Genomic DNA, 21,431 nt, shown 5'->3' with positions numbered 1-21,431 from the left:
AAATTAGGAAAGAATGTTTTTCAATTTAAATTTTTTCAAATATCTATTGATTATCATAATAGATGCACTTCCTTGTCCCTTGACCTTTCGATTAACTAACTAATAATTTCAGCTCCAGGTTATACTTTTAGTAGTGGAACATATCGAGAAAAATAGGGGAGGGGGAGGGCAATAGGAGTGGGCAATTAGGTCTTAACATAATGTGACAACAACACTTTCACAAGTAAGTACTGTTCCCAGAATGAATTAGCAAGTATCAATAAGTGTCTATCGGCTCACTGGCCCAAATCCAAGCATATAGCATATGAGATAATGTAGTATAATGTAATGAACAGAAGTTGATTTTACTATCTCACCTGTTGTATGATAGGCATGCATCTTAACATTTGAAAACAATTAGGAGTGTAGAAGCTTTATATAGTTGTGGACAATAAAAGTCCATCGGAAGGGTCCCAGGAGATGTTGTATTGCAGCGTTGAGAAATACCCTCTGTTTAATACCTCGGCTCTATTTGTTTATTTGTTTATTGCGTAAGTGTGTGGGGAGGATTGGTCAGCTTATATAAGTAATTAACAAGCAATTCGCTCCACCTAGGGAAGCAGGGAAGTTACTCATGCGATGCACCCTGACAAGGTCACTGGCTGATAGATGAGCCTGAGCAAGGGGATTTTTCAGAGATTGTGAAGGCAGGCAGAACTGTGGGAACCAGACAATTAGTGAGTGGAAGGTAGGCAGCCATGTTGGATGATGACCATGAGACTGGCTTACATGGAGACTCACCACTTGGCTGAGACCTGGGCTCATCTCAACTCTTTAACACTGCAGTCATTTATCTTTGAGGAAGCTGAGCAGGCAATTTGCCAGCCGTTTAGGAAGAGCTTCTGCTAAGGTATTATCAATCAAACAAACATGGAACATGTTATATCTATTTGTCGACTCTTCTTACATATTTTTTTGGAGCTAAGAATATGGTCTAGCAATTATAGAGGTGGGGTTAAAAAAATAAGAAATCAAATAGCCATGCCTACACAGTACACACACACACACACCCTTTTTTATGAATCACAGACTGTTTTGAAATATTCAAAAGATTGTCAGAGTCAAGAGTCAGGTGTGTGTGTGTGTGTGTGTGTGTGCGTGCGTGCGTGCGTGTGTGTGTGTGTGTGTGTGTGTGTGTGTGTGCGTGCGTGCGTGTGTGTGTTTGTGAGAGAGAGAGATAGGGAGATAGGGAGTGTGTGAATCTGTAAGCATGCACTGATCATTTGTTGAAAAAAGGGCATCTTTCGAAGGATGTGTTTCATGTGTCTTTGAAGAGGTGCTTGAGTAAAAACATGGTCTCCTGCCTTTGCTGTACTCAAAAACAAAAACAACTGTTACTGTCTGTGTGTGTGCACCTGGCTGCTTTCACGGCCAAAGATAAACATGCAGCTTGGCTGAGGCATCATTTCATTAGAGAGCAGAGAAGGGTGAAAGTCCTAGAGCAAAGAGAAAGAGCAAAAACGAAAAAGGCATTTCAGAGGCTTTAGAAATGGTCATGCAGCCTTAATCAGCCAGCAAGTTGCAAGACTTATATGAAGAAGACACAAAGCTCCGAGGGGGAGTCTGACACGGAATGGAGTCCTCCACTTCTGTGAGTGCCTCTGACCCTTCCTCTGAAAGTGGAGAGGACACTGTGGATCCTGATCCAGGTCTGGTCTCCATTTAATACGGAGGTGCGCCGCTACATTCAGGCACCGACCGATATGATGCCAGGGCCCATAATGTATGCCATATCAAGAATTATACAGTATTTGCAAATAGATCTATAATGATTTAACAACCTTGAGGGAACTTGTGACTTAAAAAATTAGACTGCTTGATAAACGCAGAAGAATCACAAGTATTCTGAATTCTGCACAGAGCACACTTACATACACCAACATAAAACACCCTTTCAGACATTCTTGGAAGTAGCTGGAAACAGGGGTGAGTCCTCCTGCTATATTGCATATAAATCTTGTGAAGATCGCATTGCCAGGTTAGATTTAGCTGCATGATATAAAACAGACTAAAATCCTAGTTTCATACATGTACCAGGTACAGTCTCCTTCGAGTCAAAAGGTTCACTCGCTGTATGTCAAATGGAAATGCAGTTTTCAGGACATTCTGCCACGGATAGCATAGAGGCCTATTAAGCTCCATAACACACCGTGGCATTTTAAAGACCTCTTAAAGAAGACAAAAAACTATGTCTTGTGTCTCACTATGCACCTGGAGCTTCAAAGCCTCTAAAAATCTTATTCTGGACATGAAATACACCAGGCACTTGACACCAGCTGTTAATCAGATAATGAAAGCCACGGAGTTGCACAAGCACACTTTGTGGAGAAGCAGCTATAAATTCTTTGCCATGACAGCATACGAGGGCAGGGAGAGAAGGAGGGTGGGATTTGGTACCAGGCACTTGCCTTCCCAAACCCAATGACGCATCCTATGAGCACTATGGTGAAACACTCCATCAGCCATTTCCCCTCAGCAAACTATTTTAAGGTATTTGTGCTACCGAGTACCGAACACAACAGGGTCAGTTCCCTAACAGTAACTGTTGAGAGAAATATGTGACAAGCACACTTTCAAGGAATTATGATGTAGAATGACATGTCTCCAAAGCATATTAGGAATCCCCCAAAATATACATATTTCAGTTTAGCCTCAGTGCAGCTTCGGAGCACAGTGAATGTGTCTTCATCCTTGGACACAGCCCAACCGACACCTCAAAACGTCAGTAACTCGACTACATAGTTTCAGGGTGAACTCCTGCTCCACTTACCCTCTTAACCTCACTCACCTCAATCACATAGTGACCTGCCATGGTTACACTACGCAGGATCCCACTTGGTGCAAAAGGCCCATCAAGCGCGCCCATAGGTCAGTGGGTGTAGGGTGGAAAAGGCTTGCCCTCTGACACCACTGGTGTTTCCGGGTTGGAAAGCTCTGGGCCAGGCCTGCTGCCATGGTGGTCCACAGATGGACTGCGAGCAACTCGATCAGATAACCTCTCTCCAGGCAAAGGGGCTCAGGTTCACCTCTCATCCAAGACATCCAGGGTTAATCCCCCAAGAGGAAATTGATATCTGGTTGAGAAAGAATGAATGATTAGGATATATGGTGTTGTTGGGAGTCTGAGTGGCTCATAAAATGTCAGGTTGTTTTCTGACCTTTGAGGGAAAGGGTTGCATGCTGAAATATGCAGCAGCACTGTCTAATAAATTTCAACCCGAAAAATGCTCATTTGAAGTAGACTTATGCACATATTTTTAAAATTGCAAATAGTTGTTGAAAGCAGCAATGGCGATAGATAGATGGACTCACTTGCGCTGTCTCAATCATGGACCTATACGGTCTCAATCAGCCATGGGATGGAGCATCATTCAACGGGAGTTTGTCAGGATCGGTTACTGTCCCTTTAACGGATTGACCCGGAACAGCAAGAGTTTCACCGGCACTCTTTCCTTTTTCTTTTCCGCTCAGGTCTCAGCGGTGGTTCGAGCGTGGATTTCATCCTCAAGGCTCAACAAAAACACCCAACATGAGCGTCCCAGCCTTTATCGATATTACGGAAGAAGACCAGGTACGACAAGTGCCTTTAAAAAACTCACTTACCGTCTTTCCGCCTGCGGATGAGTCAACGAATGGAAACTATCCATAACAGACAACTTAGCATGCTAGCTAGCTGAATTGCTAAACGCTCCTAGCTGCTGACAGGCTCTGGTAGCTACACGCTGACTGTGACATATGTGGATGCGCATCATGAGTGTGTTATATCACAAAACTTAGACGCCGTATATTTGGGTTGTGTGTAAATTAGTTGAGAAAATAGTTGCTCTGCCGCTTTCAACTCACTGCATTTACGGCTCACACTGTTACTTAAGTCTTAAAACTAGTAGGATAGCTAACAATGCTAGCTACATCTAGATAAACAATGGCGTAAAGAAATTAATTACAAGCCGCCCAAAGCACCCTGTTTGACAGAGAAATAGAGTTGACAACTAACACATTTAAGACGAACAATTGTTTGTTACTTACCTATTCAACATAAGCTTACTGTAGCAATACTTATTGTGATTCAATGCAAATGTAAACACTGTAACATCATCACATTATGGTAACTAGTAATATCTAAATTTGTACAATAGTATGTTTCACCTATATAGCCCCTGCTACTCTTTATGTTGTTAGTTCTTAATTTAACCATTAATACCAATGATTGATTTCACTGTGTGGCACTACAGGCCTCAGAGCTGAGAGCCTACCTCAAGTCCAAAGGAGCGGAAATATCAGAAGAGAATTCTGAAGGTGGACTACATGTGGATCTGGCTCAGATCATCGAGGCATGTGATGTTTGCCTCAAGGACGATGATAAAGGTAGGTGATGATGAAGAGAAGCCCTGCACCTTACCCATCCCTCAGTTCTTCAGAAATGGGACAATATAGTAGGTATCAGACAGAAGTCAGAAGTACCTACTGTTACAGTAAGCTATTCCATTTTCTCGCCAGCATGAATGATAACTGGACCCTGGAACTGGCTAATGTATATGCAATTAGTACCGCACAATATCAGGAAAACATACGATAACATTGTTGAATATTGCGATGACGATATCACTTGCAAAAACTAAGCAAATATACTTTAATATACAGTCTTTAATGTCTTTCTGCTTTGAGTACACTGCCAACATAGATCCCAGACAGTAAGTAGCCTATACATATTATTACTGGCTAACATGTAATCTAAGAGCTATATTTTCACATGCGTGAGCTTTACCACCTCAGCCACTACTAACTACCTAGATCTCTAGTACGTCTGATTTGATATCATTGGAAATGAGGGTCTCCCCTCAATGATCTCTCGAGTATGAATAAAGGTTAAATAAAAATAATTGGCCATATATAATATTGACATGCAGAGCGTGAATTCATGGCACATGGGATAAGCTATTGCAGTTCTTGCAATACGTACACTGCAATATCAACATTCACAATAACGTTACATTTGGTATATAATGTGCAGCCCTAAATGCAATGTAGCTCTCATATATGTGATCACTTTCACCTCCTGTGCAATGCCCAATGTGATAATGTATAAATGGATGTTGGCTGCAAAAAAACTGCTCCTGGATGGATAGCATTTTGTCATTCCTTACCACCCTCTCTCTCTTTTGTCTGTCTGTCTCTCTATCTGTCTGTCTGTCTGTCTGTGTAGATGTAGAGAGTGTGATGAACAGCATTGTGTCTCTGCTGCTGATCCTGGAGACAGACAAACAGGAGGCTCTCATTGAAAGTCTATGTGAGAAACTAGTAAAGTTCCGTGAAGGAGAGAGACCCTCTCTCAGGATGCAGCTGTGAGTCCTTTTGCACTTCATTATATTCAAATGTGAATAATATGTTGGGGCAAAAGTCTGATCTCAGCTCAAACACCTTTGTGTTTTGATGTGTTCCAGGCTGAGTAACCTGTTCCATGGCATGGATGAGACCACTCCAGTGAGGTACACTGTCTTCTGCGGCCTTATTAAGGTGGCAGCGACTTGTAATGCCATCGCCTTCATCCCCACTGACCTTGACCAGGTAGATCTACTCACCATGAGTAATTGGAATCACTGACTGTGTTTATACTCTGTGTTGTGTAGTCAAAACAAAAATATGTATTTAGATTTTTACACAGACTACATTTTATTTTTTAAATCTGCTGTTTATTTATGCTACCTATGTGTTTTGCTCATCAGGTGCGCAAGTGGATTATCGACTGGAACCTGAACACAGAGAAGAAGCACATACTCTTGAGGCTGGTGTATGAAGCATTGGTCGACTGCAAAAAGAGGTAACTACACACAGGCTCATAAACTTCATGTTTGTAAGATCTGTTCAACTGCAAAAGCATGAACACACAAAAGTTAAGATTTATGAAAACTCAAATGAAAAAAAGAATGCTTTTGTGTTATGCATATCTCTCTGGACTCTGTGTGTGATTGTGTGTTATCCTTCGAGTTAATTACGTCAGTCCAATAATGTATTTACCCGTTTCACAGCGATGCTGCGGCCAAAGTGATGGTTGAGCTGCTGGGAAGTTACACAGAAGACAACGCTTCACAAGCACGCGTTGATGCCCACAGGTAAACCTGGAGACCCTGTTTAACATGTGTCGTAAAGCTTCAATATAATTCTCCTCTCCTGGTCCGTGCATCATCCACCTTGTCTGCCTCATCTTTAGATGTATCGTCCGTGCTCTCAAAGACCCAAACACCTTCCTGATCGACCACCTGCTCACCCTCAAACCTGTTCGCTTCCTGGAGGGAGAACTCATCCATGATGTGAGTACTGCAATGCTTTGTGGTGTTCAATAAATATTATATTAATCACCTTTATTTAAAGAGTGCTTTACTACTCATTAAAAACACAAGTGCACAGCACATTTACACACAGATTAGAAGAAGAAGAAGAATCACAAAAAATAAAATGGGTGTTTTTAACCCTTTAGGTGCTCGGTTTTATTTTTAAAAATACTAGATTCTAAAGGTGCGAACACACTAGGCACTTTACACGCGTAAGATTTACGTGCGTAACGCAGCTAAAATGTTGCCTGATCATTTTGTGTCAAAAATGGTTATACGCGCGTAACGTGCCTAGTCTCCCGATATTGTATTTCCCTAATCAACCATGGCTGCGATCAGACCCGACCCGACACAACGGCGTGCATGTCCGCACAAAAACAACAACAACACGGCCAACAACTGTGCCAAAAGACAAACTGAACAGCACAAATAGCCTAGCATTAAAACAGCATTGCATATTCACGGCACCTACATAACAAACACAGTTACAGCAGCATTGGTGCACGGCGGCACAACATAAAGGCAAGTAGTCAAAATTACCCTACCTGGCTGTGACAGGGGACCGTGGCTGGCGTAGATCAACACCGGTGCTTCGTGTACTTGTCATGAAAGTCCCGCGGACATAGTCGTCATGTTTGGGTTCATAATATGAGGCGCAAGCCGCCCGCACACAACAAGTTAACTAATGCTATACGGCGCTAACTTGTTTTATCGGCTAAAGCACAGCTACACATATTCACTGAATTAACCAGGAAGTCCATTCTCCTGGTTTACTTTCCCCACGTCTTCTAACCCCGAGCGGCTTCATACAGCACCGGCCGCCCGCAATACATTGCTCTGTGTACACTGTTCTCCCACCGTGCCAGTGTATGTGACGTAGGGTCAAGCCCAATGCTGATTGGCCAACGCAGCTAATCGTCACGTGTAGGAGCGTAAAAAGTTCAATTTTTTGAACTCCTCGCGTAGCTGCGTATATGCGCGGCTCATACGCGGCTAACGCGGCTAAAATGTTGCTTTAGCGCGAGTGGCGCACCTACGCGCCATGTACGCGCGTAAACCAATGGTTCCCTATGGAAAAACGGACGATTTTATACGCGTCTGTACGCGTGTAAAGTGCCTAGTGTGTTCGCACCTTTAGATTTCAGAAGGCTCTGGATTGAAAGTGGTTTGAGATAGAGACAAAGTGTAAATGAGACAAATATTGAGAATGACCTAAAGTTTATCTGGGGAGTACATTTTCCCATCTAATTAGCATATTATGACGTCATATGGTGGTGGCCATGTTGGATTATGTCATTTCCATGAAATACCTGATATTTTGAAAGAGAGTTGAACTTATTTAATCAGATATACCCCTCCATCCATTTGTAATGATGTCCACTTTGTTGTAAGCCAACAGTTGTAAACTAGAACTAGAACTACACCACAAAACCCATGTAAACAGTAGGTTTTTTTTGTATGATTTTTTTTTACCTACCACCATTTTTATTTCCTTTTTCTTCTATTCTTCATTATTATTATGATTATTATCATTATAATATGATAATATTAATATATATATAATGCTGCGTCGCATGGCTGCACCACTGCTGCGCATGGACGCACCGTGACCGGGGCCGTAGAAAGAGTGAACACTAACTCCCTACTCGTCAACTTTTTGCTTGCCATATCTCTAAATAAATTCAAAATCCAGCATAAATAGCTTCGTGGCACACTATCTCCGATTTCGCACCTAACAACAGCGCGATTCATTTGCAGCCTGGACGCGGAGGTGTGTCTCCTCTCTGCTCTGACAGCAGGCTGGGACTCGCTTCGAGGGGCATGGGCTACTCCGAGACTGACCGCCTCTTAGTGCTTTGAGACGGTCAGGGGCTCGCGGCAGCACCCGCTGCTCGTTGAGCACAGTAACTGCAGAGTGATACATGCTTTCACGTCAGAGTCTCCAAACACCACAAACGTTTTCAATAAAACCAGAAAAAATCGCTAGGAGGATATGCCAAAAAAAGTAAAGTTTGGATGGTATTTTCTTTTTTTTTAATGGGATTTCCGGATTTCCGCGAATATTTTGCATTGAAACATGACGTTTTTCTGAGCTAAGGTCTAGGTACGGGATGTCTGCCAACTAGTGGAGGGGAGTTTGAACAAAATATAACACTCTATTTAGAGAAAACAGCTGTTTGATTCAGTAAAGCGTCATGTCGCAATGTTGCGACTTTGTCGCCTAAAGGGTTAAGGGAAAAGACATCAATGGTAATACAAAACCATCCAGCTTAAAAACTATAGCCTTGTCAATTTATTAACTGTAATGTGTACTTTTCTGGCTTCCTCAATTCCTTCCATTGCTCAAAAAGCCTACTTAGCATTTAACACGTTTGTTAACTCTGTCAATCAGGTATGTGTGGATAACCACATGGGATGCTTGATTAAATTGTTATATCTCACACTGATGTGACTTCTTGACGTGGATGCTCTTTTGGATATGTAGTGTCATTGACAGCTTAGGCTTGCACTACCTGATATTTGAATGCCAACCATTTGAAAAGGTTGAATGCAGAGCAGCATGAATGTTTGAACAGGTTGAGACAAAGACAACACATTTTTATCAGGGTGTGTTGTTGTTGGTGCAGTTTCTTGAGGCTTTTCATGGGTCATCCGATTGGCATTCCCAAAGGTATAAAAAGTTTAGCCCAATGTAATATAACAATTGTATTTCTGCATTGGAGCCATTGTTATGTGCATCCCATTTGTCCGTCTCATAACTTTAATCTGGGTGTGATCATCATAACAACGTTCAGCCTGTGTGTGAATACAATAAAAGATGTTCCTGCGGACTTATAATGGCATTTCTCCCTCCTTTTTCAGCTATTAACCATCTTTGTGAGCGGAAAACTAATTGCATACGTAAAGTTTTACCAGAATAACAAAGACTTCATCGATTCTCTTGGTAAGTAACTTCAGGTGTTTGTTGCATCAGTTCTACACATTCGCACACACACACACACACGCTCACTATGTTTAACATTTCAATACAAAGGTTATTTAATAAGACAATTTTAACTTAAAATGCTTTATAAGAAGTTTTGTGAAGTACCATCTTTTTTATTAGTGTAGGGAGCTCTTTATCTTTTTCTTTACCAATGTAAGAACAGTCTTATCATATGTATATCGCTCAAACATACAGCTGTTGCTATGAGGGAGATGGGTGCTTGATGTCAAAACTTCTAATAGGGGTAATAAGGTTTGGATTTGAAAATAATTACAGATTTTAATATAAATGCCTCTGTGCAGTACAAATGTAGGATACATCAAAAGTTTAAAAAAAAAAAAAGGCTATTTTCCTATAAGGAATCCCGGCGTCTTTCCAGTCTCAATATTTTATAGTGATTTTTTTATTTATTTTTAGTGAGCTCGTTTTAGCCAATGTGCCTTGCTGTGTTGACACAGTACAGGAATGTGTGCGTGTCAGCAGTGTGTCCCCTTTTCTCACTACTAAAGGGCTTAGCTGTAATTACAATCGTGTGTAGGATGGGACTCTCCAAACAGACAATGTGGAGTGGTGTTTTTGTTAATGAGTAGATGCCCTGACTGCGTGCTCCCTAAATGTAGAAACAAACGATCACATAGGGAAACTCCCCGAGTGGAGAGTAATGGACTGTAACTGCTCTGTGCTTAACGACCCCTCTCTGCCCAGGCCTGAATCACGAGCAAAACATGTCCAAGATGCGTCTGCTGACTTTCATGGGCATGGCGGCGGAATTCAAGGAGATCCCCTTCGACACCATGCAACAGGAGCTGCAGATCGGAGCGGATGACGTCGAGGCTTTTGTCATCGACGGTACGAGCACTTCGAGCACCACCGATTAATCTTAGCCTGTCTGACCCTTGTTTAAGTGGTGCTGTTCTCACACAGACCCCAGAATAGCACTTTTATTGTTTTGTGACTTAAGAATTAGCCTTCTCTCCTATTTCATTTTCCAGGTGCATTCTCTCTTAAAGCATTCTTGTGTCAGTGGTTTTATTGCTTTTTTCTGTCTGAGCGTCTCTTTATTCCACTCATCTCTGCTCTTTCTTTCGTTCGTAGCTGTTCGTACCAAGATGGTGTACTGCAAAATCGACCAAACTCAGCGGAAAGTTGTCGTGAGGTAAGTACTTCAATAAAAGTGTCACACACTTAACTGTGTTAAATTTTGACTAACACTGTATAAGAGGAGCAGTGGTGGCAAATGTACCCATGGTACCAAACCAGACTTGATATATTTTACATAGATCTTTAGAAAACTTTCCCTCATCCTTTAACCATCCTTATATTGATGGTACCACCACCACTGAGAGTGCACTTCACTTCATATGCATTGTGTACTTCAGTGGTTCTCAATTATTTTCTGTCATGCCCCCCCTAGGGGACAGAAATTTTCGCGCCCCCCCTAAATTGAAATACTATTGAGAACCTGCTAATATTTATTTATCTGTACAAAACCACTGTATGAGTTTCTGGCACGAGCATTCTGCATACAATCACCTTATTATCAAATTAGATAACAAAAATTAGCTGAGATAACTTCTGCAGCAAAAAAATTCAAAGTTCGGTTTATTAGCTCAATTTGTAACATTTAAACAAGACTGCTCAGTCTGTGTGAATCTTAGGACAGAGAAACAAGAGCAAATTATTCACTGAGGTTTGCATTTCATTCAAAAAAAAATTAAACTGTAAACATAGTTAAGGTGGTGTTTTTTTATTATTGTAGGCCAATAGGCCTTCTGTGATGCGATAACCAATAATTCAGGAATGTTATTATTAGTTTACTTGCTTGATTTCTTTTTAAATAGCCTACAGAGACACGTGGACATTTATTTACTGCAAATCGCGGCCTTTCGCGCGGATATGACCATACACAAGCACACATCGCGCTTGCTAGCACTTTATTTTTTTATTTTTTTTATTTTTTTTTTGGTCAGTTGGAAATCAAGGGGCACGCCCCACCATTTGAGAAGCACTGGTGTACTTTATTAAGCATAACCCTATCATAAGCTTTGGCTACTTACAGTACTTTATTTTTTTCATTTGCAGTGTGCGCATCAAATTTTAAAGTTAGGACCTTTTTGAAATTCTAGTTGGCTTCTCACTGGCATAACTTAACGAGCTTAAAGACCTGTTTTGACTTGATGTAACCACAGCTTCAGGTTCACCTTCAAGAAGCTATTTCGTTCCCCTTTGTCCTCATATTTGATATTTTTCCTATAATTCTTTATGTTAAGCAGATATTAGGCTGCAAGGATTGACCTAATAAGTATGTGGATCAGTTTATATATATATATATATACTGTCTGGGGTCAAGGTCAAGGATGCTATGGGTTCTATTTGGTTCTGGTCTGCAGAGAAACGTCATCTTTGCATAAACTAAAGTGTTTTTTTTGTCAATAAGTTTCCTTTGAGGAAATATTTTGTGTAGTAGCGAGACATGGCCTTGGCCTGCATTTATTTAGTCAATTCTAACATTCTTGCTTTTCTGTTTCCACTCTTAAAGCCACAGCACACACCGCACCTTTGGCAAGCAACAGTGGCAGCAGCTGCACGACAGCCTCAGCTCCTGGAAGGCCAACCTAGCAACCGTCAAGACCAGTCTGCAAGCCCTGTCACCTTCTGCTTAATTCCACCTGAACCCAACTGTCTAGACTGCCTGACCCGCTATTGTTTTCCTGCTTTCCTAATCCCCAGACTGAAATGATCAGTTTTTATATTCCTCCAATAAAAGAACAGTGGAGATCACTTGTGATTGCTTCTTTCTTATTAAATAATTATACATTGCTGGTTATTTTTAAAGTTAAAAAGCGAGTTGCGGAAGACACAAAACCGGAATTTGTTTAATTCCTAATTGTGTGTAATATAGCCACAAACTGAACTTTGCTATTAATGGATAATGTAAATATCATCAGTCATTTCAGACAACTACCCCACTTGTTTTATTTTTTTTTAAAGTTGTACAGTGACTTTAATGGGGTTTTGTCTTCTAGCGGCTCTCAACATCTGGTTTTAGTTAGGAGAAAGCATGCCAGTATTAGATGAGCTGTGACTTAAGTGGTGAAAATTAGCCTGCATTGAGAGGATAACTTGTCTGGGAACATGAGAGGTGACAATAGTAAAGTGAACTTAAGATGACCCTGTCTGCTGGGGTCAGAGCTATGTTAATGTAGCATCAGACTTACAGCTTGTGGTGTAGGCTGATTCACTGCCAGCAATGGACAGTGTGAAAAACAATTTAAGTTTCAGTTTTTAGTTCACCTTGCCATTGCCCATTGATGTAAAGTGCCATTTATCCTGCACAGAAAGCCTTTCTCAGGCACCGGTCCAGCGCATGTAGATGTGAGCTTTCATGATATATGGCCCAGGCATTAGGTGTAAAAGGGGTCCCCTGGAGTTCTCTCCCTCTGTGGCTGTGATGAAGTCAGCACAAACTGACAAAGTGCAGACTTACTACTGACAATGCACTGTTTGTCATCCCTGCCCCCAAACCAAACTCATGGTTCCTTTACTTGTTTAAAGGTAGAGTCTGGAGAATAGTTGTTGTCAAAATCAGTGAATATATCCTCACGATCCGCTACCTGTTTGTACTGTGTGAAAGGAAAATCCATTAATACACAACCAAGGGGCTCTGTACACAAAGGGGTACACCATAGCTAGCAACATGCCTGTTGACAGAGTCTAGGCAGGGTATTATCACTTGTTTGTTTTTTTCAGTGCACATTCACTCACAAGTGTTCTCCAGAATGGCTGACTCTACCTTTAAGTGGTGTGCCACTCCTCATTCTGCACTGAGCACAGTCATGATGTAATCATTTATGCCATGATGCCACTTAAAATATTTTAACTTGAAATGAAATGGGCATTTACAGGCATGCATTAATTGCTGCAGTGTGTTCTTTTTCCTATCATAGCAGAGGTCTGCAGAGGCTCACCGCTCATCTCTGACGGTTATCAGTGGGTGTAAATCACAAAACACATTCTCATGAGCATCACCTCATCACAGCCACCCGCGAGGTGGAGCCCATAGAGCAGATGCAAACTAATTGTGACCGACAGAATGATGGCCAAGAATCACATCTTTGGTTTCCATCTCTCAGCATGCATACGCTCCTTTTCCCCTGCTCCTGAGCTACTTCTCTCATTCTGGATCAAGATCTCTCTTTCGACTCTAATTTTCCCCACTGGCCTTTAGTAACTGCTTTGTGGACGGACGGTGCCACTTGTGAGACGTCCCAGATGTTAATACTGAGCAGCTGTGGTTGGTTTATCTGGTGCAAATGCCACAAGCCCTTCTTATCATAGTCAGATAGAGGTGGTTGTGCATTGTTCGGTGATGAAAAGCAAGTGAGTTGATAGTCCATTTGGAAGCTGGGCTGCCCCTGTTGCACACACAGCTCAGGTTATCAGCACATGTGAAAAGTGACTGAAATATTGTACTAGTAAAAAAAACTCCAATGCGTGTTTTTTACAGCCATAGATACAAATTAGTTATTTTTTCAGATTATGATTTTACATATTTAAGCCTATAGTGATTAGTTTGTTTAAGGCTTAAAAAATGTTCAGCCTGTGAACCCCAATGTGTTTGAGCACAGACACTGTGTGTGCGGATGTAGAACCACGTGAATTCCCCAGCAGTGACATGACGCTATTAATCCTAATAACAGGGATATGGCCGTATGTGGTGTGCAGTGGCAATATAATCTGACGTCACACAAACTAGATAAAGTCTAGAGTTTCTTATTTTCTTCGTATCATCATTCCTCTGGGAAAAAAATCAAAGAGTCTGACAGTATCCAGAGATGTAGCCAAGTACAAGAGTAGAAGGTCTGTCGCTGCCCTTCAATTAGCACCATCCAGTAGTCAGCAAGATAATGTTCAATGCATCCTATCTCTGCTTTACATAAACACTGACCAAGAGGCCCCGAGGCTCAAAGACAGATAGATCCATGTACGTATTGACATGGAGAGTGCAACATATAAACACTATTATGGAGGATGGCTTGCAAGGCAGAATGGGGGAATGTCACTGTGATGCTGCATTTTTTGTTGTTTTGGTGTCTCTAAAGTTGTTACAGTCACCACTGCTTAGTGGTGGAAACTAGGACCATGTGAGTTTTATAACAGATGCCTCTTCTCTGTCAAAATGATTCCCAAGCCCACACTGCACAAGCCTTACCCATACAAGGCCAGTGCACTGCGGTGTATAGTTCTCCAGAGCTACCGAGTGTTCTTGAGAGAAGAGGTTTAGTGCTTTTCAAATGTGGAGATCCCAAAAGATAGCATCGTGTTCCAACAGTGATTTGGGCCCACCCATTAGACGTGAAGACACAGCATTGTAAACCAAAGCAGCAGGTCAGATGCTTAGGCAAACGTATGGCTCTTGACACTTTAAAGGGTCATTAAAGTAAGAGTGGCCTTTACATCCCAGTTAAGCTCTGTTGGAAAGATCAACTGGAGGTTACATGACACAATTTAAGTCATGAAACCATGATGTATAAAATGATGTATAAAAAAATAAAAATTCATGAAAATTTGTATTAATGTAAATGGATTCCCTCTTAAAGGTAGCATTCAAATATTTTTATTTTGCTACAATGTAAACACTAAACTACAGCAATAATGACATACAATAAATACATAGTTTTTTGGTTAAAAAGTCTTCAGTAGCCTACTAACAATTGTGTGTGGGAATATTTCCTTGATAGCCTATTACCGTTCCACTTTAGATATTTAGTTGCTGCTCTTATCAAGAGCAAATTACTTGTACTTTAATGACAGCAAACTAAGCTTACAAATGCACATATAAGTAACATAAAGGTATAAAGTGCTGACAAAGTGTAACCAGGAGAATAAAGGCCTTGAAAAATGGTTTAGGGTTGGGGAGAGCCGGCCACAGTTCTGACTCAGAAGTCAGTCAGATGATGCATAGTCCTACTCGAGTGTGACAAGACTTGCTTTCACTTTCGTGGTTTACGCCGCCATCTAGCGTCAGTTTACGTCATAACTTAAATCGCGTTATCCAGGTAAAGCATGATCGATTGGTTGAGTCTGGGCAGGTAGTTTAGGAAGAGCAGAGGCCACATCTTTTTGGAGTAAACAAACCTATTTTTCTATCCTACCGGGACTATCTGGGATTCTGCTGCTGTACTCTACTCTTTGTTTTGCCTATGGACATTGTGAAAGGAACTTGTTAAAGCAGTTTGAGACTAGCGCTGCGTCGTTTCCTGATTCATCTTATCAGCGTCGAGGCTCGGACACGTACTAGCCTACCGCTCCTTCCCATAGGTTTCATTGTGTTCGTTGAACTCTGCCCGTTGTTACGTGCGACTTTTCCTCATAGTTAATGTAGAATGTATCTGGTGCGGGTTGGTAAGAGATAGGCTAAAGTGGATTAGAGGAAGCTGGGGTGCGTTGTTAAAGGTAGCCTAGGCTATTCTGCCCCCTTTGCTGCCAATTAATGCCCCAGCCGCTGTCCAATTGCAGGTGCACGCATGACCATGTTGTTCCATCTTTTCATACTCCTCCAACTGCTGACATATGGGGATCTGGCCTGTGTGAGGGGTCTACTGTCCAAAGATGAAGCAGATCGCGAAGGTGAGGTCGTGCGGAATATTTTTAATATTTAATTTTTAATAGCTATTTAAAGGTTGGCCTAATTTAGTTTGGTGTTTAATTGGGCCTAAAATCTACCTGATTCCAAGCTTTTCATTGGATTTTACTTAGCCTAACATTACTCCTTATTTATATTCATTTATATTTATACTTTGATTTGATATTATGAAAGATAAATGAATCGTCATATCTGCTTGCTCCCAGTGTTTGTAGATGAGGGGGCCGCAAACTTGTTCTTGGGTCGCCACCTGCTGTTCAACCGTTTTGACTTTGAGCTTTTTGTTCCTGGGAATCTGGAAAGGGAGTGTTATGAAGAAGTGTGCAACTTTGAGGAAGCAAGGGAGGTCTTTGAAAACATCCCGGCTACAGTTAAGTGATTCTGTTCAGTGGGCATCTCACTGGGCTCATTTGATAACTCACAGTACAGAGTTCACCGTACTAACGATGCTTTGTTTTACAGGAGGACTTCTGGAAGAAATACACAGAAGGTAAAAGGGAGAGAGAGAGAGAGAGAGAGTGATGTGTGTTTCAATGTGTTACTCAGATCATTTAAAAATATGTGTTATCATATCAGTGATTCTTGAGAAGCGGGACAAAAGGCAGTCTTGCATATGTAACTGCTGTTATCTTTAAAAATAAAAATATTTAAAATTGTAGATGTTATTAGGGATTAAGAATAGAATGTCTGGAGCACAATTATCCCCTTAAATTTAATTTTATCAATATTATGTCAAATATATGACACTTGTTATCTTCTCACAACGTCCAAAGCAGTGTGTCCTCAGAGAAGGTTTCAATCTTTCATATGCAATAAAACCTATTAAAAATGTACTTTAATGATTTAAAAAGAGCTTTTTTCATCAAAAGCAACACTAAATAATCTCCCATATCAATTAAAAACTGTTTTTCTATAACACAAATCAGGCGAAATAAGGGGCAGCTGTCACTTTGAAGGACCTCTTGTCAAATTCTACCTCTGCAGAGTACATTAGAGTCAGAGAGGCTCTGATGAGTGTTGTAGTTTTTGAATATTTTACATTCCGAATCTTGAAAGTCCTGTGTCACAACCATGATATGTCAACACCGACTAACAATTTCTGAAGAAGTTATTTGAAATGTTTTGATCATTTTATTTTCCTGAAGTAGTTCATACTAGCACCTAACGTCAACAGAAAAACCAAATGGCTACTAGATACATTCCATTTGTTATGTTTAAGAAACGTTAAATATGTCAACACCGTCAGACAGGAAATCTGAGTTGACATCTGGCGGTGGTGATAGGCCAATGACGGTAAAAAAAAAAAAAGCTGGGAGGTTGTGTCAAAGCTTAGAAAGTAGCTTAGTAAATGTTGGATACGTACATGTAATTTAATTTGCCGAAACATAGGGTTTGTATTTTTTCAACATTGCATCCTGTTTTGTCCCACTTCTCAAGAATCACTGATATACAATGACCAGAACTGTACACAGGTATTTGTTGCGGTCGAAACACTTGCCTTGCCTGTGGCAATAGGGCAATTATTTTGCTGATGCTTTCAAAACCTGATTCACCACTTGCTTTGAGGTGCATGGTAGCTTGGAAAAATATTGCTCGGCCTGCAGCCCAATGTGTCACTCAAATTCCAATTGTGGGTCGTGGGGGCTGCCTGAATCGAATAACAGTGTGTCCAGAAATCAAACCCTGCTGCACTTTTGCTCTACAAACCAAAAAATCCATATCAAATGAATCTGTTATGATCCACAGACAAGGACAAGCGGCCCTCACGGGTCGATGTGACATCTCTGTTGGTGGGACTGATCGCCGGTGGAGTGGCCATTGTTATTGTCTGCCTCCTGCTCTGGTATTTCTGTCAAGGCAAATGCAAGGACAACTTCAGCCGAGCAAGGTGAGTGAGAGGGACTGTATTGCTCTTTAGAGGAAGCCACATTGTTCTTATAGCCATTAATACAACCTGTTTGCACTATTCTTGGTATTTTCCATGCTGTATACTGTGTGCACAATTATTAGGCAAGTTGTATTTTTGAGGATTAATTTTATTATTGAACAACTACAGTGCTCTCGGTCAATCCAAAATGCTAATTAACCTAAACCTGAATGTTTAAGAAAGTAAAAGTGATGTGCACAATTATTAGGCAACTAAATAAAAAAACAAAACATTTCCCATATCACTTGTTTATTTTCATCTGTTAAAGTGAGAACAATAAAACAACTCAAAATTTACAAATAAAAATTTCAGACATGTAAAAAAAAAATCAGTGACCAATATAGCCACCCTTCTTTTCAATAACTGTCACAAGCCTTCCATTCATGGAGTCTGTCAGTTTCTTGATCTGTTGACGATCAACTTCTTGTGCAGCAGCAACCACAGCCTCCCAAACACTGTTCCGAGAGGTGTACTGTTTTCCTTCACTGTAAATATCCCGTTTAAGCAAGGCCCACAGGTTCTCAATAGGGTTTAAGTCAGGTGAGGAAGGAGGCCATGTCATTATTTTTTAATTCTTAAAGCCTTTACTGGCTAGCCATGCAGTTGAGCACTTCGATGCATGTGATGGAGCATTGTCCTGCATAATAATCATGGTCTTCTTGAAAGATGTAGACTTGTTCCTCTACCACTGCTTGAAGAAAGTGTCTTCTAAAAACTGGCAGTAGGTTTGGGAGTTGATTTTGTGGCCATCTTCAACCCGAAAAGGTCCAACTAGCTCATCTTTAACAATACCAGCCCATACCAGTACCCCACCTCCACCTTGCTGGCGTCTGAGTCGAAGTGGAGCTCTGTGTCCGTTACTGATCCAGCCACGGGCCCATCCATCTGGTCCATCAAGAGTCCCTCTCATCTCATCAGTCCGTAAAACCTTTGAAAAATCTCTTCAGATATTTCTTGGCCCAGTCTTGACGTTTCAACTTGTGTGTTTTGTTCAGTGGTGGTCGGGTTTCAGCCTTCCTTACCTTGGCCATGTCTCTAAGCACTGAACACCTTGTACTTCTGAGCACTCCAGGTAGGTTGCAGTTCTGGAATATGGCAGAACTGGAGGATAATGGGTTCCTGGTAGCTTCACGTTTGATTCTTCTCAAATCTTTGGCACTGACAACAAAGTGTTAATACACTGCCTAGACTCTGTAAACGGATATGTAAAGAAAAGGCTATGTAAACAAAGGGGGCCCATTGTAGCTAGCAACATGATTGTTTACTAAGCCTTAACACTGGATTTTATTTGCAGCGCACACATAGTTCAGACTGGTAGTGGATCATGAGGAGATATTCACTGATTTTGACAACAGAAACACTGACTCGACGTTTAACACAGGTGCTTGAGAAACTTGCACCATGCGTAAATTATTATTTTTTATATAAAGTTGACTTGCATTCATAAAGTAGGTAACATATGAATGACATATTATGCATGTGTCCACTGCTCTAACAGTTCCATCCGGGCCCGACCCAGGAGGACTAATGCTGCTCTTATAATGCGACGGCTAGAGGAGGTGGCCTTACAACCCGGCGTGCCCCCACCTGGACCACCAATCCCTATGGACGTCATGGACCCCCCAGGGCTGCCCTCCTATGAGCAGGCTGTTGGGAAAATTGGACAGCATGACGCCCCACCTCCTCCCTACCCTGGGTATTATTTGCATACACACGTTTTCATTTGTAGATATGATATACCGTACATCTCTTCTTTCAAGTTTTTCTTGTTCACACAGTCAATAAATCAGCCACCCACCAAGGTCACCCACGTATATTTTTTGTAACGTCTTTTCTAATTTTTTTGCTTTAAGGTCACGCCCTGGAAGTATTCGGCGGTAGTATGTATTCGGGACTACATATTATCTGGGTGTCTGTGAACATCAGGTGGACACTCCACGACTCACAACATTGCATATCGTAGACCTCATCATCAGAAATTTGGAATAACTGTCTTATGCCTTCTTTTTTTAATGCTCTGATTGAGATTTTTACGCTCTTTCATTTCTAATCTTTCTGCTCTTTCGGTATTTATTTTTCTAAGCTTGTAATGCTGTCAGTTTGTAGCTCCCCCTTCTTCACCTGCTTGTGCCAAAACGCATTGTTTTGCGCTATAGCCTCTGCGAACTATTTTCACAGTGTGATTATGCTTTGAAATATAACTCGGACACGGTGCTGAAAAAGCTTTATTATACTTTGTGTTAAGTTTGCTGCTTCTCTATCTATAAATTAAATGAAGAATCACTGTGTTGGACATGAGCCCTTGAAGTTGCAGCATGTGTAGAGGGGCTGAGAGCAAGATCAGGCTTATGTTTCACTGCACGATAAGTATTAATTGCAAGTGAAGGGGGAACGATTTGTGTAGGTGCACAGCTTCCAGTCTCCTTCAGAAGGAAAAACAGAAAGTATGCTTTTAATGGTTTTTAGGGATACGATAAGTATTCATGTTGCACTGGGCCAGCAGCTTGCTCTGTTATGATTCACTTTGTACTTTTGTGCTGTACATCAACTCTTACCTTTTTTCTATTTAAAAAGTAACGTACAGATGTTCTTCTCATGTGAACTCGTTTGTACTTCAAATACATACAATATGGTTATTAATTATTAAATGGCAGAAGCTCTTATGAGGCAGATTTACAAAAAAAATCATTTGCACAGAAGGACATTTTACAAGTAGGCTATGCAAGAAAATACTAGCTGTGATAAAGGCTTACAATAGCTGGATATTTGTAAAGGATGGAGCACAACAGTGTGTCTAACATGTCTAAGCACAGCAGTGTCGCTCACTTCAATGAGGAATTTACAGTTATGTTGGATCATGCTAGTTTCTCATTCTCAGTATATGATACAGAATGACAAGAGCGTAAATGACCATCACCAAAGTTTCATCATAAAAATGAGTTGAGGGCTCTCCGTTAAAGCCGATCTGAAGCATAACTACTTGAAATGACAATCTTTTATAAATGTTTTGAATAAAATTGATATTTTAATTATTTCTGTCTCATCTCTTAACTATTTGAGATTGTGTGTGTGTGTGCATGCGCAACATTGCTCTTTTGCCATTCTCAATTTGAATGTTAGTGTGAATATGATCCACTTTTAGGGGTTTTGTCAGCCAAAATTATATGACCATTTTTAGATTTTTCAGCTGTGGAAAAAAAAACTCGCAGCATATTGTGTCCCTCCCTGGTAATCCAATTTGAACACATCTGTATGTTATTTTAGTCACAAAGAACGCACACTGTATACATTGGCTGCATGCTGTTGTGTTAGGAATCGGCCTTCAGAGAATTTTTTTTTCTCCTTTCTTTTATGAAATAAATATGTAGGCCTAGCCTACAAATCTATTGTCTATCCACCATGCAGCAAAAACCCAAAATGTCATAAGGTGTCCAGAAAAAAGGCAAACTGAAGCCTACCAAGTTTGACATTTTACTTGTAGATGTTTAGCAATAGAAACTATAC

General features: G+C 40.9%; 2 protein-coding genes across 2 annotated transcripts; both read left to right on the top strand.

The window, feature by feature from the left end:
• The first annotated feature begins 3,500 nt into the window (after positions 1–3,500).
• On the top strand, positions 3,501–12,135 carry eif3m (eukaryotic translation initiation factor 3, subunit M). The gene is made up of 11 exons (XM_080053632.1): positions 3,501–3,610; positions 4,272–4,404; positions 5,243–5,381; positions 5,481–5,604; positions 5,763–5,857; positions 6,066–6,149; positions 6,248–6,347; positions 9,231–9,312; positions 10,060–10,203; positions 10,450–10,510; positions 11,894–12,135. The coding sequence occupies exons 1-11, from the start codon at positions 3,569–3,571 to the stop codon at positions 12,015–12,017; spliced, it is 1,128 nt and encodes a 375-aa protein (XP_079909758.1). The 5' UTR covers positions 3,501–3,568; the 3' UTR covers positions 12,018–12,135.
• A 3,320-nt stretch (positions 12,136–15,455) lies between these two features.
• Positions 15,456–20,949, top strand: prrg4 (proline rich Gla (G-carboxyglutamic acid) 4 (transmembrane)). Its single transcript, XM_080034586.1, has 7 exons — positions 15,456–15,482; positions 15,874–15,984; positions 16,207–16,370; positions 16,463–16,490; positions 17,747–17,888; positions 19,426–19,623; positions 19,781–20,949. The coding sequence occupies exons 2-7, from the start codon at positions 15,882–15,884 to the stop codon at positions 19,806–19,808; spliced, it is 663 nt and encodes a 220-aa protein (XP_079890712.1). The 5' UTR covers positions 15,456–15,482; positions 15,874–15,881; the 3' UTR covers positions 19,809–20,949.
• The last annotated feature ends 482 nt before the right edge of the window (positions 20,950–21,431 follow it).

Source organism: Ammodytes marinus (assembly GCF_949987685.1).
Source record: "Ammodytes marinus genome assembly, chromosome: 1".
Lineage (NCBI taxonomy): Eukaryota > Metazoa > Chordata > Actinopteri > Uranoscopiformes > Ammodytidae > Ammodytes > Ammodytes marinus.
The sequence above is the reverse complement of the archived record's forward strand: the minus strand, read 5'-3'. Positions and strand labels throughout refer to the sequence as shown.

Coding starts and splice junctions, on each gene's coding strand:
- eif3m (XM_080053632.1), top strand. CDS start 3,569: ATGAGCGTCCCAGCCTTTATCGATATTACGGAAGAAGACCAG. Junction 3,611..4,271: donor ATATTACGGAAGAAGACCAG/GTACGACAAGTG, acceptor GTGGCACTACAG/GCCTCAGAGCTGAGAGCCTA. Junction 10,511..11,893: donor CAGCGGAAAGTTGTCGTGAG/GTAAGTACTTCA, acceptor CCACTCTTAAAG/CCACAGCACACACCGCACCT.
- prrg4 (XM_080034586.1), top strand. CDS start 15,882: ATGACCATGTTGTTCCATCTTTTCATACTCCTCCAACTGCTGACATAT. Junction 16,371..16,462: donor TTGAAAACATCCCGGCTACA/GTTAAGTGATTC, acceptor TTTGTTTTACAG/GAGGACTTCTGGAAGAAATA. Junction 19,624..19,780: donor CCACCTCCTCCCTACCCTGG/GTATTATTTGCA, acceptor TTTTGCTTTAAG/GTCACGCCCTGGAAGTATTC.